The sequence below is a fragment of the Acomys russatus genome, chromosome 23 (genome assembly GCF_903995435.1).
Source record: "Acomys russatus chromosome 23, mAcoRus1.1, whole genome shotgun sequence".
In the NCBI taxonomy this organism is placed as follows: domain Eukaryota; kingdom Metazoa; phylum Chordata; class Mammalia; order Rodentia; family Muridae; genus Acomys; species Acomys russatus.
In genome coordinates, this window is record NC_067159.1 from 34,920,130 (window position 1) to 34,934,773 (window position 14,644).

General features: G+C 44.2%; 1 protein-coding gene across 1 annotated transcript in view; it reads right to left on the bottom strand.

Moving 5' to 3' along the window:
* Positions 1–12,181: 12,181 nt before the first annotated feature.
* Tet2 (tet methylcytosine dioxygenase 2) overlaps positions 12,182–14,644 on the bottom strand; it is a 78,133-nt gene continuing 75,670 nt past the window's right edge. Inside the window, 2 exon segments of the mRNA XM_051166021.1 lie at positions 12,182–12,908; positions 12,910–13,585. Coding sequence (XP_051021978.1) covers positions 12,218–12,908; positions 12,910–13,585 — 1,367 coding nt within the window. The 3' untranslated portion in view covers positions 12,182–12,217.

The following is a 14,644-nucleotide window of genomic DNA, read 5'->3' on the forward strand; positions in this document are numbered from 1 at the left end:
TTATTTTTAACCATGTGTACATTTTATTTTTATTTATTTATTTAGTTAGTTAGTTTTCTTGATACAGGGTTTCTCTGTGTAGCCTTGGCTGTCCTAGACTTGTTTTGTAGACTAGGCTAGCCTCAAACTCACAGCGATCCGCCTGCCTCTGCCTCCTGAGTGCTGGGATTAAAGGCGTGTGCCACCACACCTGGCCTAACTATGTGTACATTTGTGTGTCCGTATTGGTATGAGCACACGAGAGCAAGCACCCACGGGAGTCAGGGACATCAGCTCTCTCACGGACAGCAGCTCCAGCTGTTTGTGAGCCACCTGACGTGGGTGCTTGGAATCGAACTCTGGTCCTCTGCAAGAGCAGTCCAAGCTCTTAACCATCTTCCAGCCCTGAGGACTTACTGTCCTAAAGCTCAGTGAATTCTATAATGAAACACAATATGTATGAGTAAAGGAAACTAATCATGATTGTAGGGCTGTGAGTAAATGTACCGATGTGATCAGTTTCTAGAAGCAAAAGCAAGATTATCAGGGCTCTGGAAGCAGAATTCTCCCCTGCTCTCTCTCAGTCACACTCACCTCCGACCCTCATCCTCCCTCTAAAGGGAAGCAATGGCCATGATTTCCCAAGTCTCTGGCTTTGTCTATTGTAAATTTCCCATGAGTTGAATAAAACCATTTTGCTCATCTTCATGATCAATATTTTTGTGAGAAACACTCATGAGCAGAGTTTTGAAATTAAAAAATTGTTCTCCTGACATTAATCAATTCCAGGTAAAATCCCACGTTTACAGAAATTTAACCTCCAATGCACACCATTTGTTGAGTACACAGTGGCAGCCACGACCCTGAGAAGGGAGGTGGTATTACTTCAGCCATTTTCTTGAGGGTAGGTATAATTGTCTCCATTTAATTTATAAACAAAGGGAGTGCCTCGCTAGTTAATCACAAACATGAATTAATACAGTGCTCACTGGAACCCACATCCCTCTGTGAACCCTGCCCAGTTTTATTTACCATCACTCTAATCGGCACTGGACTCCTTCACACTGTCTTAAGGGGCTGTGCGCATAGTTGATGCAGTGGGAAGGACAGACTGATTCAGAGATGGCTGCCCCGTGGCCATTTGTCCTGCACGACGAGGAAGTTTCCCAGGACCTCTCTGCTATCTGAACTCTGTGTATGAAGACATTTCTGGACCTATTCAAAGCCGATTCAGGGCTTCAGAGCCCAGAGGAGAGGACTTGGCCTGGCCTCTGTATCACAGATGCGGGCGTCAGGATCAATTCAGGAAGGCCTGGCTCCAGCCCTGTTCTGTTTTTCTGTGAGCCCCGACCATCCATAGGGCACAGGCCCAGCTCGGGGTCAGCTTCGCACCAGCTGCTCTCAATTTCTTCACTGGAGGTTGGTGACCCTGCTCTGAATCACCCCCAGTGGAGAGTGAATTCCTCTGTCAGGCTGAGTTCAGTCGGCGGAACTTTTCTCCAGAGGAGAAACTCTGGGATTTACTGTTCCTGGCTGCTCTTCACACACAATTTAGAAAGAAGAGCGGTTTTCACTCATGCAGCTTTCTTGGAGCAGCTTTTGGGCTCCTTGAGTTCTCTGGGCCTTAAGCGTTCAAGACTCCTGTTAACTTACTTTCTCCTCCAGTTTTCACAAGAGTTGCGCGAGCAAGGATGGAGACAGAGGCTCGGCACCAGGAAAAGCTATTCTTTCCATCGTCCCACCATATTCTCTAATTTTCTCTTTAAAACTTCCCCTTAAATCTTTTTTTTGACGGGGGGTGGTGGTTTGGTTTTTCAAGACAGGATTTCTCTGTGTAGCCTTGGCTGTCCTGGACGTGCTTTGTAGACCAGGCTGGCCTCAAACTCACAGCGATCCGCCTGCCTCTGTCTCCTGAGTGCTGGGATCAAAGGCATGTGCCACCACGCCCGGCTTTCCCTTTAAATTTTATCCGTTTTCTCACCTCTTTGTTCTCTGAGAAAGATTTTGACTTGTTTTTGGTACAAATCCAGCCTCTGGCTATCTGGAAGACGCAAACTCCTTTTGCTTTGGGCTCCTTGCTGCAGCCATTTGTACATCTAGCTAATGTTATCCCTATAGCCAGCCTTCGGGCCACACATTGCTGGTAAAATACATACATACATACATACATACATACATACATAAAAATAAATAAAAATTAAAAAAAAATGAAGAAGTCATATCCCAAAGTGTGGAACAAGCCAGGCATGGTGTTATAACCCCCTTACCCCAGCCATTCAGGAGGCTGAGGCAGAAGGGTTATGGGTTTAACTTGGATTGCAGAGTGAGATCGATGCCAGGCTGAGTAACTTAGCAAGAACATGTCATATATATATGTAAATAAGGCAGCAGGGCTAGGCTTGTAGCTCAGTGGCACTGAATTTCCCTGGCGCGTACAAGGTCCTGGGTTTAGTCCATAGCTCTACAAATCTGTGTAGCTTCTCCAAGGATGGAGCTGGTAGTTTCTTGTTTTTAAAGGCAAATTCCATTCTGTCTCATTGCCTCCAAGGCCTTTTACACTTGGCATTCATAAAAAGAATACTGTCCAAGAAAAGAGAGTTGAGTCTCATTTTAGAGTCTTTTGGGTAGAAATTCCCCTAAAAACAGAAGATCTTTGAGTAATACTTTTCTGTGCATTGCATCTGCTGAGGACCTCCATCCTATCCAGAAGTCACCTCTTCCGGCCTTTCCTGAGAGCTGTTCTTTGTTGCCTCCTGTTCTACTAAGTAAGAGTGAGGCCTTTCAGCCACCCATTTGCCATCCATTTATGGCACTCCAATCACTCTTCATACCACAGGTGTACTCTGTTCCTGCTTTTAGTCTATTAAGGATTCAATTCTCTTGTGTGGTTTTAGTTTCTAAACTGCGCTGAACACAGACTACATGTGAGCTATGCTTTGAGGAACCAAGAAAAACATCTCTGGGTGGTCTTGTAGACTTTGGCTGCTCTGTTGTTTGGATCCTGTATTTACACCACCACCACTCCCTGCCCAAGGACTTACCCTTTAGTTCTCCTAATCACTCCACAAAAGGCCTCCCTGCCTTTCTCTGTGGCTCAACTGTCAACTCTCCAAACTGGTTTATTGCACCTAATTGATTTCCGATTGCACATCTTTTTCTACAAATGCGATAATTTTGTTTTCTTTGTGTCTGAGTAATACTCATCTCTGTGTGTGAGAGAGGGATGGGGCGGGGGCGGGGAGAGAAAAGAACAGGGGGAGAGGAAGATTTATGCATGTGGAAGTCACAGGACAACTTAGAGGAGTGGGTCCTGTCCTTCTGTCATATGGGAAAGGAGACTGAACTTGGGTTCTTAGGATTGGCAGCAGGTACTGGCTGGGTCATCGCATTGGCCCTTTTATCTTCTTGAGCTGTTTGGCATCATAACCAGGTGCTTGCCTATGCCTTGACCTCTACACACATCTATGAAGGATTTGTCTGTCTTACTCTACCAATTTCCTGTTCTACTTCTTCCTAAATAAGTTTTTTAAATGACGTATTTATTTATTTATTCATTCATTGTATGTGTGTGGGTGTTTTGCCTCCATAAGTCTGAAGACCGTGTGCATGTAGTGCTGCAGAGGCCAAAAGAGGGGGCCAGATCCTTGAGACTGGAGTGATAGATGGTTGGGAGGCACCTTATGGGTGCTGAGAACCAAACCTCAGTCCTATGGAAGAGCAGCCAGTGCTCTTAACCACTAAGGCATCTCTCCAGCCCTCAGTTTTACACTTGATATCAAGATCTTTGATACATTTGAATTGACTGATAGAGGAGAGAGGAGAGAGAGATGGGGGTGGGGGGGAGACTGCGCATAAGATAACTGGGGGTGTGAGGGTGTCATTTTAAGTTCTTGTTCCTCTGTTCCATTCCATTGGTTTGTACGTCTTTTTTGCTTTAAATAAAAAAAATTAATATAATCTCAAACCACATATAAAAATAGAACTGATGTATTTCCTAAGACTTGTGCTGGCTATTTGGGTTCTTATGCTTCCATATGAAGTTTTGATTGGTTTTTCTAACCAGGCGTGGTGGCGCATTCCTGTAATCCCAGCACTCAGGAGGCAGAAGCAGGCAGATCTCTGTGAGTTTGAGGCCGGCCTGGTCTACAAAGCGAGTCCAAGATAGCCAGAGCTATTATACAGAGAACCCTGTCTCAAAAAACAAAGCAAAATAAAACAAAAAGCAAAACAAACAAACAAACAAAACGGAGAGAGAGAGAAAGGAGAGAGAGAATGGTTTTTCAATTTCTCTGAAGAATTAACACTGGAATTTTGAAGGAGGTCACATTGAAGACTAAGATAGCAATTTTCACAATATGAATTCTGCCCACACATGAGTATGGAATGCTTCCCCATGTTCTAGTGACTTCTATAGTTTCTGAAGACTCCAATTAATCACATTTCACTTCCTTGTTTAAGTTTATTTCTACTCCCCTGCCCACCTTATGAGTTGCTACTGTAATGGGACTGTTCCCCTGATTTGTTGTTCAGTCTGTTTGTATTATTATACAGAGAAATTATTTATCTTGTAGGTTGGTTTTGTACCCTGCTACTTTGCAGGAAATATTTTCTGATGGAGAGTTGAGGGTAATTTAAGTATAGGACCATATTTTTTGTTCAATTCTCTCTCTCTCTCTCTCTCTCTCTCTCTCTCTCTCTCTCTCTCTCTCTCTCTCTCTCTCTCATCTTATTGCTGTAAGACATTTTTGTTTTGTTTTTCGAGACAGGGTTTCCTCTGTGTAGTCCTGGTTATCCTGGACTCATTTTGTAGACCAGGCTGGCCTCAAACTCAGAGTGCTGGGATTAAAGGCATGCGCTGTGAGTTTGAGGCCAGCCTGGTCTACAAAGTGAGTCCAGGATGGCCAAGGCTACACAGAGAAACCCTGTCTCGAAAAACCAAAAAAAAAAAAAAAAAAAAAGGCATACGCCATCACTGCCCAACTTGCTTTAAAGCTTTGATATGTAGCCTGCCATGGTGGTGCACTCCTTTAATCCCAGAGGTAGAGGCAGGTGGATCACTGTGAGTTCCAGGTCAGGCTGGTCTACAAAGCGAGTCCAGGACAGCTAAGGCTACACAAAGAAACCCTGCCTTGGGAAAACACACACGCGCGCGCACACACACACACAACTTTGAGATGTATAATAAGTAAGAATGAGGAGAATGTTTGCCCTTGACGTATTCCTGATTCTAAAGTTAACACTTTTAGGTTTTCATCATTTAGAGTAATTTGAACTATAAGTTTAATATATACAGCTTTCCTTGTTCAGGTATGTATGCTCTGTTCCAGGTTTCTTTAGTATTTAACCATGAAAAGATCCTAAGCCATGTGGAAGGACCTGTTTTCCCCTGTGTGTTTTCATTTTTTCTTTGGCTTGTGCTTTAGACGTTTGGGCGCAATACACTTTTCTGTTCCTTCCACATGGCTTTCCAGTTGGGGACAGGAAAGAGAAGCCAGATGGAAAGCCAGGTGCCCAGGGTGGAAAGACATGGTCACTTCTGCCCTAAAAACAAACCTAGAACCCTTACTATACCCACATCCAATTGTAAGTTTTCACGAGACAATGACCCCTTGCATGATAGTCATTCTATATGGCTCAGAGAGCAGTGCTCAGTGCCTGTGCTGAGGGCCTACTATATCATACTGAGCTACTCCGGGGGCCCTGAGAACAGGGAACAAGCCAAAGAAAGAAAAATGAAAACACACAGGGGAAAACATGGCTCCTTCTCCCGCACTCAGGGAGGCAGAGGCAGGTGGATCTCTGTGAGTTCATCACCAGCCTGGCCTACAGTGCAAGTCCAGGATGGCCAAGGCCACACGGAGAAACCCTGTCTTGAAAAAAAAAAATCATTGTTTTTCATCTGAGTGCGCAGGTGTCCTAAGCTTTCGCTTAAAAGGCTGGTTCTCTCCTTTCAGCACAGATTCCAGAGATCTAACTCAGGTTGTTAGGTTTTGTGTGGCAAGGATTTCTACTTGCAGGCTCTTTCTAAAACTTTTTTTGTTTCTTGAGACAGGCTACGTAGCCTGTCTGTCCTGGACTCACTCCACTCTCCCTCCCTCTCCCTCTCTCTCTCTCTCCCTCTCTCTCTCTCCCTCTCTCTCCCTCTCTCTCTCTCTGTATGAATAGTAGTTTTGCAGTGTCGTGCACTGTGGTTACATAGAAGAGGATGCTGCCTCTGCCTGTGTGCGTTATAAGATGGGGAACACTTGAAGTGCTGGTAGATGTGTATGAACAACGTGTGCAGCGCACCAGCATGGCTACTCCCACAATGGGAGTGTTGGGCTCTATCAGCCACTACCAAGGGCCTTGGGCACTGGCAGCCTGAAGTGCTCTGGGGCTTGAAGTGTTTGTCCTCTGGCCAGTCATTTATGTTACAGTAACAGGAGCGCTGCGGCAGGAGGCACAGCTCCCCTCTCTGGCATTCAGGTGTATTCAAAGCAGAGAGGTAGGGAGGGGGTGGCAGAGACTACATAAGGTGGTAAGAGGTGCCATAGTATTTATCTCTGTACTTTATTGGCCTCCTAAAACTGGGACCATGGCCAGAACCATACAAAGATGCCTTTCCATAGTTCCCCCAAAGTATCCCCATCCATTGGAGAGCAATTGGCCAAACACAAGGACCTGTGGAGGCCACTTGTCACTAAGCGATCCTGTCCACTGAAGTTTCTACTAATTGAGCTCCGAAGCCAGTAACCAGGAGTCTTCTACACATAAGGCTTACAAACATGATTAAATGTTCATATTTCTACCTGATCTTCACCAGTTTTGATGGGTGCAGTGAGCTGATCTTCCAGACAAGGTTTAATGACACTATCAGGATAAAGCAAAAGCCAAATGCATTCATTTTTCATTTTTCATTTTTTGATTTTGAGTCAAGTTTCTCTGTGTGTAGCCTTGGCTGTCCTGGAACTCGCTCTGTAGACCAGGCTGGTCTCGAACTCACAGGATCCACCTGCCTTTGCTTCCCAAGTGCTGGGATTGAAGGGTGTACAACCATTCCTACACACACACACACACACACACACACACACACACACACACACACACACACACCAGCACCAAATGTACTCATAATGTGCCAATCAAGAGACCACTGTGGGCTTCAAAGGCACTCTCAGTGGTGAAGGGCACTTACAGTTCTTGCAGAGGATTGGGATTCTATTCCCAATATTACATGTAGCTCATAGACAACTGTAACTTCAGTTCTAGGGGATGAGGCCCACTGTAGGCACATACTCATGCAAAACATTTATACACATAAACTTGTTTTTAAAGCCACTGTGTCTGGGCATGGTGGAGGATGCCTTTAATCCCAGCATTTGTGAGGCAGACAGGAGTATCTCTTAAGTTTGAGGCTACCCTGACCTACATAATGAGCTCCAAGACACAGAAGACCCTGTGCCAAACAAACAACAAGTGGTCAGTATGAGATGCTAGGGCATCACACTGACACATACTTCTCCTATGCAAGAGCTCAGTGAACTCGCCTATGAACCCTCAATCCTGGAAATTAACTTCATCCAGAGTGGAGAAGCAGTAAGGTGCTTTTCTGTAACTATTCACCTAAGGCTTAAAGCAGACTTTTCATTCCTGCTTGAATTTAAAATTGATTAGTGAGTAAAGCATCAGACTGGGTAGATGAAGCATCACTGAAGCAGCAGGACTAGAAGCCGGAAGAGCATGTTCCTTGCAGAGATGCTAGGGAGAGAAATCTGTGAGAGAGTACCTGAGACAGGTGGCCTCCAGCGCATTAGAACAAACGAACCTCTGTTCTGAAGCACAGCACGAAAACTGGAATAATGAAAATTGCAGTCAATTTCTTTTCTTTTTTTTTTTTTAAAGTATCCTTTGTGCTCATTTTCTCCTGGAGAGGGGAGCAAGAAGGGTACAAGCAAAAGCCTGACCCTGCCCCCCTCCAAGGCTAGATGCAGGATGTCGGGAAGTGAATTTTCATGGCCCAGCTTTGGTCCTCATCTTAATTCTGCAGAGAAAGAGATCTCCTGCACCCTCCTTCTCTGATACAATACTCACTACCAGATGGTGGCTTTTAAACCAACTTAAAGCTCAGGAACAAGAGGAGTCAGCATCTTGTTGAATCAAGTCATTTCTCCTGTATTGTGGCTCTAGCCAGGAGTTCAAGCTAAAGTAGAACTATCCAGTGTGGGAGCTGTTATACTTTAAAGTGACTCAGGAGGCCTATGGGGGCAGCAAGTTACACAGCATGAGGGCAGCTGTGTGCAGGTTTGTTCTTGGCAGTTCTAGGAGAGGCTGACAAAACTTGGTGAATGCTGGTTTGTCATTTCCAGCTGTCTATCCTTTCAAGTCCACCCAAACTTGGCAGCAAGCCCCGTCTCCAGCTCCTTTTGTCCAGCTAGCACATCCCCGCCTCACCCCCAGTCTCACCCCCAGATTGGTGGGGTCAGGGTGGAGTGAGCTAGCAGGAACAGCTTGAGGATTGCAGTCTGACTGTTCCCCAACTTTGCAAAAGCGGACAGTGGGAATGAAAGTGGTGTGTCCTAAGAAATCAAGTTTTAAAAAGTTACAGTGCTACAGCTTTTAAAAGTGATGGGCTGCTGCTCATGCTGTGCTGGCGTGGGGCAGTCCTGGAGGCATCTTGTCACTAAGCTGAAAGATGCTGGGTACCCAAGCTGGGCCACTGGGAAAATATGAAAGAAGGAATTGAGGCAGAGGCATGAGGGTCTCTGTGATTGGTCTACAGAGTGAGTTCCAGGACAACACAGAGTGCCACCCTATCTCAAAACACCTGTGGATCTAGGGAGCACTTATGCAGGGTACAGCGGTGTTGTGAAGTGGCACGCAGAGAAAGGATGAATTGCCTTAGCCAAGGTCACATGGGGCAGGCCTGCCTGGTACTGACTGACGGGGCAGTACCCGACAACTGCTTGGAGGCCTTTGACAGGCAGGGCTAGGAACATCAACAGTCTGAGCTTACAGACTCAAAACAGGGCTCACCGCAGAGAAACAGGTACCAGCAGATGCTGAGAGCTAAAGACAAGCCAGGGTCAGCAGTTGGGATCGCTCCATTTATCTAGTCTATATGTACAAAGGGAATAATCTGAAAAAAAGTGAGGAACAAAAGGGGTGTCCTGACTAGAGAACCAGCTCTGTGATAAAACAGAAAACACTTCATTTCACCTCATGGATGGATGGATCAAACAGAAACTTCTGCAACCGGATACTTCAGTGCATTAAATAAATATAAATTTTATTAAAAACACTCACATAGCGTTATCGGGAATGATATAATAAAACAGCTTTCAAATAAACTGCATTCATTACATTACAATACTTACAGTATTTATAGCCACCCTCAGATTTTATAAACAAACCCAACATCTCATGAATGAAACTAAGTTAAAAAAATAAAGCATAGAAAAATGCACACAGAAGTTCATTATTTTAGTGTCAAACTGCAAAACATTTTCCTAACAAGTTAACCACTACCTTGTAAAGTGAACTATACATCACTGTGCGTCAAGATGAAAATTCATTCAAGTAATGTTGACACCACACAGAAGCACTGTGCATGTGTATGGCTGTGCAGTCAACCTGTTCCTATAGAAGCAATTCGAAGATCTGCTTTTCGTTTGCTCTCACGTGACAGAGGTTGGGTGTCATTTAATGGCCTTTCTTCCTACATGGCCCATCCTCTCAAACCACACTTTCTGCCTCTGTTGGCCAACAGTTTGACAAATGACAGTGGGTGACATGAAAAGCAAATATTCCTTAAGTATGGCTAGCTCAAACCTGCCAAACACACCTGGTGGAACTTAATGTTTAATTATCATGGCGTGAAAGCCATTAAACTTGTGGCTGTATGTGCAAAGCAGACATTCTTAAAAGTTTTTTATGACAAAGTGTGACCACTAAATTACAGAGTTCTCCACTGATCACAAAACTATTTGAAAAGCTAGTGAGCAACACTGTATTTAGGCCACAATGTGACAGTCCTATTGTCCTATTGCACAGCACACCACCAGAGTGTAGGACTGTTTAGAGACACTTACGGGGTATGAACCAGCAGTCAATACTAGATCAAAAACCTTTTAGGATTTGGCCAACAGCAATGTGATGATCTTTTAGTTCACAATTCTCCCTTTATCAGCTCAGTGCATTCTATTTAAAACTTTTACTTTGAACTCAAAAACTCTCCAAACTTTATAATTGAAAGAGACAAATTTATCAAATTAATTTTAGTTATCAGCACATGTACAAGCAAAATAGGGATTCAGAATAAGAATTAAATCCCTGAAAAATATATTAACTGACAACTTTACATAAACACAGATGACATGTTGGCATAAAGAGAAATATCCCTGAATTTTTAGAACAAAAAAGGTTGAAATTCAAGTTATACTTGCTAAGAAATCAAGTATTAAAAAGGTATGCTTTAATTTAAAAAAAAAGATTTAAAAATGGTGGTACAACGCTATAAGCTTTCACTCTTAGCTCAATATCCCATTGCCAAACTAGTGTTGAGGTATATGACAAGTAGGAACATCACTCAAACTTAATGACTTCTCAGCTCACATTAGGATTTACGTGTAGCAGTCTGGGTAGCACCAATGTGATGTGAATTTTGCTTCAATCTCATATATATTATATATATATATATACACATATATGTATATATTTTTACAGTACTAAAATACTAAAGCATTGCATTAAAAAAGTTCTGTTTACAATTTAATTTACTATACAACTCTTTCTCCTCTTTATACAAAGTAATGACTTTAAATCACCACAGCAAACCAGCTGCCTATTTTGTTTGTTTTGTAACCAGCAGATCCCCATGAACTTAACCCTGTCTTCTCATCTTCTGTGGGCGTCAGTCCATTCAATCTTCCTGTAAGGAGACCACTTAAGCTAAGAAGTGACATCACAATGCACATAATTAACACAAAGGCAGCCTGCTGTCCTGAAGGACATACAGAGCTATGGAACAGCATGGGTGCAATTGGACAAGCCTCGCTGAGCGTGCAGCTGGTTGTTACCTGCAGTTAACAGAATTTTAGCTGTATACATAGGAGCAATGAACTTGTCATACCATTGTTTTATAGTAGAGCATGTAAGATGAGCACCAGAAAAACATGTGTTTTGTGGACTAACAGGCCATGTCAACAATGATACTGCTCACCAGACACATGACTAAAAGCAAATGTTTTAAAAAAGCTTTTCTTAAAAAAAAAAAAAAAAAAAAAAAAAAAAAAAAACAACAAAAAACAAAACAACAACAACAACAAAAAAAAAAACAATAAACTTAATTCTAAATGAAAGTAAACTTTTTAAAAGTCTCAGTACCTTAGCATTGTTCAAGGTGCCAAAGCTTAGGTAGGCAAAGTGCTTCTAAAACACCACTTGATATTTCAATATACACGTATTTGTATGTATATAAAAGTGTGTGTGTACACACTATGTTTGCAGTCCCACAAGGATGTCACTGGATGAGCACAATCCAGGCCTTGAAAATGTCCACATTTTAAAAACTAGGCTGAATAAGAACAAGTAATGTAAGTGAAATGTGCCCCAGTCCTTCAAGGGCACTAGACTACACTGGTAGCATGATTAAAAAGGCATTAATTTTTCAACTATTAAAGACACCATTTTTGTAGCACCATTTAACACCCAAACAAATTCAGTGTTTTGCCATTATTCACTTAAGCTTTCTGTAGCTACTGTGATAAATAAGTTAATAAGATTACGGTAAAAACTGCATGTTAAAAAGCCACAATTCCAGTATTTCAGTACATCGTATATCAGCACCAGATGGTTCCTGCAACTGCGCTACAGTACTGTGCCCCATGACTATGCAAACTTGGTATTATTAGAAGTGGTCACGTGTGTGGAGCAGTGAGGGGGCATCTCACACACACATGACCTCAGCCAATGAGACAACCAGTGGTTTTGAAAACATGGCTTCCTTTGCACCTCCCTTTGCATAGGATTCCTTTGGTCTTTTTTCCTGAACGCCACCAGTGACCACTTGGGAAGTCAGTGGAGATTAAGTACAATGGTAAAATTAACTATTTTGCTGGTGAGCTGACACCCCCCACACACATACACACAAGCACACACCTTGCATTTTTGTCATGGATGTTGTGACATGTCCCTATGCCCAGGCCGTGAAAGCTAGCCCTCTGACAGCTTGTTCTTGATGGTCTGGCGCTAACAAACGGCATCATACGTATCTGTTGTAAGGCCCTGTGACCTGAGTGAAAGCATACGGAGATGTAGTCACCGTGGAGTCTGTGGTCATCGACCCTGTGTTCTCAGCAAGAGACTGGATGAAGCGCAGGTAGCTGGGCTCAGGAGGTCCCTGCTGCTCCGGGTGCCCACGTTTTAGCCTTTTGCCATGGCTTCTCTGAGCTGTGTGGTCTGATCCGTACTTTCCAGCCATTTTGGCTTCCCAGAGAGCCAATCCATGTTTCGGCTCATTCAAGTTCTTATGCTGGTAAAATACAAGTGAGATCCTGATTGGATTGCCACGGTCTGGAATATTTATTCGGGTTGTGGCATGAAGCTCTCGCCTTGCACACTCAATGAGAATTGACCCATGAGTTGGGACCACAGCCACTCCTCCGATGTTAGGATCCAGAAAGTTGTGCTCACTGTCTGACCAAACCTCATCACTGTCATCTATAGCAAAAGCTGCACCCTGTCCTGTCACCCCAGGCTGCTTCTCCGGGCTGCTATGGTCAGTCAGATTGTGCAACAGACCTTGGGCAGAATCAGTCCTGTCAGGACTAGACCCTGGCAGCACCCCGGATAGCCCGTTAGCTGTGTAGGAGGCTGTGTTGTCATTCTCCTTGTTGTGGAAGCCGTGGTTGGAACTGCTTGTCGTGCCGGAAGCTGTTACGGCATAGCTGTGGGCCCTGCTTTTCATAGTCTGGATTATTCAGACTGTATGGAAATCTGGGGGCAGCGCCCATAAAATGGCCGTCCACCTCAGGGGTGGAATAAGGAGAAAAGGTTGGTAGGGGGTGTGCGTTTGGTTTTACGGTACAGTTGCTGAAGACATCTCTCTGCATGTTTTGGTACTTAGAAGTACTATCTCCAAACTTGTGCTGGTAAAGTGTGTGGATGGGCTGTAGGTTCAGGTTGCTGAGATGCTGCTGGTTTGAATATCTGTATAGATCTGGGGGCTGAGGCTGGGCAGAGAAAGAACTGAAGAAAGGGGTCATAGTCCCGTTGCACTGATAAGCTATATACTGGTTATTCTGGTTGAAAATCCCAGGGTAGGGGTTCATGGCATTAGAATGACTCAAATATGAACCTGCAGTTTGGGATGCAGTGGGATAAGGGTTCACATGATTGGTACCTCCATAGATATCTGACGTGTGTGAAGTGCTCGGATAAGGGCCAAGAGGACTGGGCCGTCTCACATACGGATTGGTGGATCCAGAAGAGGAAGAGCCAATGGACTGAGGCTGGGCGTTGTGGGGCAGGATGTGCTGTGGCTGTGGCTGCTGCGGCCTCTGCACTTGCTGAAGGTGCCTCTGGAGTGGCTGTGGCTGCTGTATCACAGATCCTGAAAGCCGCAGTTGCTCTATGATGAGGGTTAGGAAAGAGCAAGAACAAACGCATCATTAAGAACACTAACAGAGATACTTAGATCTATATAACAGCACAGACAGCCTTCCCCACTCCCCAGCAAGGAAGAAGGAAAGGCAGCATGTGATCTTTCGTGCCTGAGGTGTGAGAATGAACATGCTGGCCTTGATGGTCTGTCTTCCTGTGCTCCTTCCATCCCTGCGGATCTGGACATGGGGGAGGGGCCAGCTCCAGCCAAGAACTATGTGCGCAGAGAGCCAATGCCCCCTGTTCAGATGTAATTGATGAGAGTCTTCCTGTGGCGGGGAAGTGGGGACTGCGGCTGAACCTGACGTGCACTTTGGTGCCCATAATTTGGTCACTACCCCTCGTCAAGACAGCTTAGCAGGCACACAGAGGAAGAAGATGCAGGCTATCCTGATGAGACCTGATAGGCTGTGGCCAGACAGTTGGGGAAGGAGCGCCCGCCCCCCCCCCACCACATCAGAGGTCTAAGAGAGGGGAACAGGCAGAAGGGGGGGAGGGGAGAGGATAACAATTGGGATGTAATGTGAATTATAATAATATACATTAAAAAAGAATAAACATGCTGAACTTTTAATGGTAAAAATACGTAAGTAAAGAAAAATGTGCCTCCTCACAGAGTCACTCACCAGGCATCTTTCTGCTCTACCTATCTTCCTACCCTTCCTCACGTGCTCTGCTAATGTGGTCTGATAAACCAGCGACTGTACTATTTAATAATATTGCCCCCTCCACTGTTTTTACTTTATTTATTTCTCAACTGCCTGGCTCATGGCATTTATCTACACCTTATAACATTGGTCAGTCCTGCTTCATGGGGATATTTATTTCTCAGGTAGGAAATTTACACCTTGAGACCTTTTAGAATCTTCCAAAACCTGCAGGACAGTTTTTCATCATAGAAACCAGTAAGAAGTGGATTTTCACCTCTCAAATTAAATAGTACAGTGCTGTTTATTTAGGTTTATTGACTTGTGGTAGAGAACTCAGACCAGGATTGCCAAAGACCACCCAGCACAAGTCCTCTAGT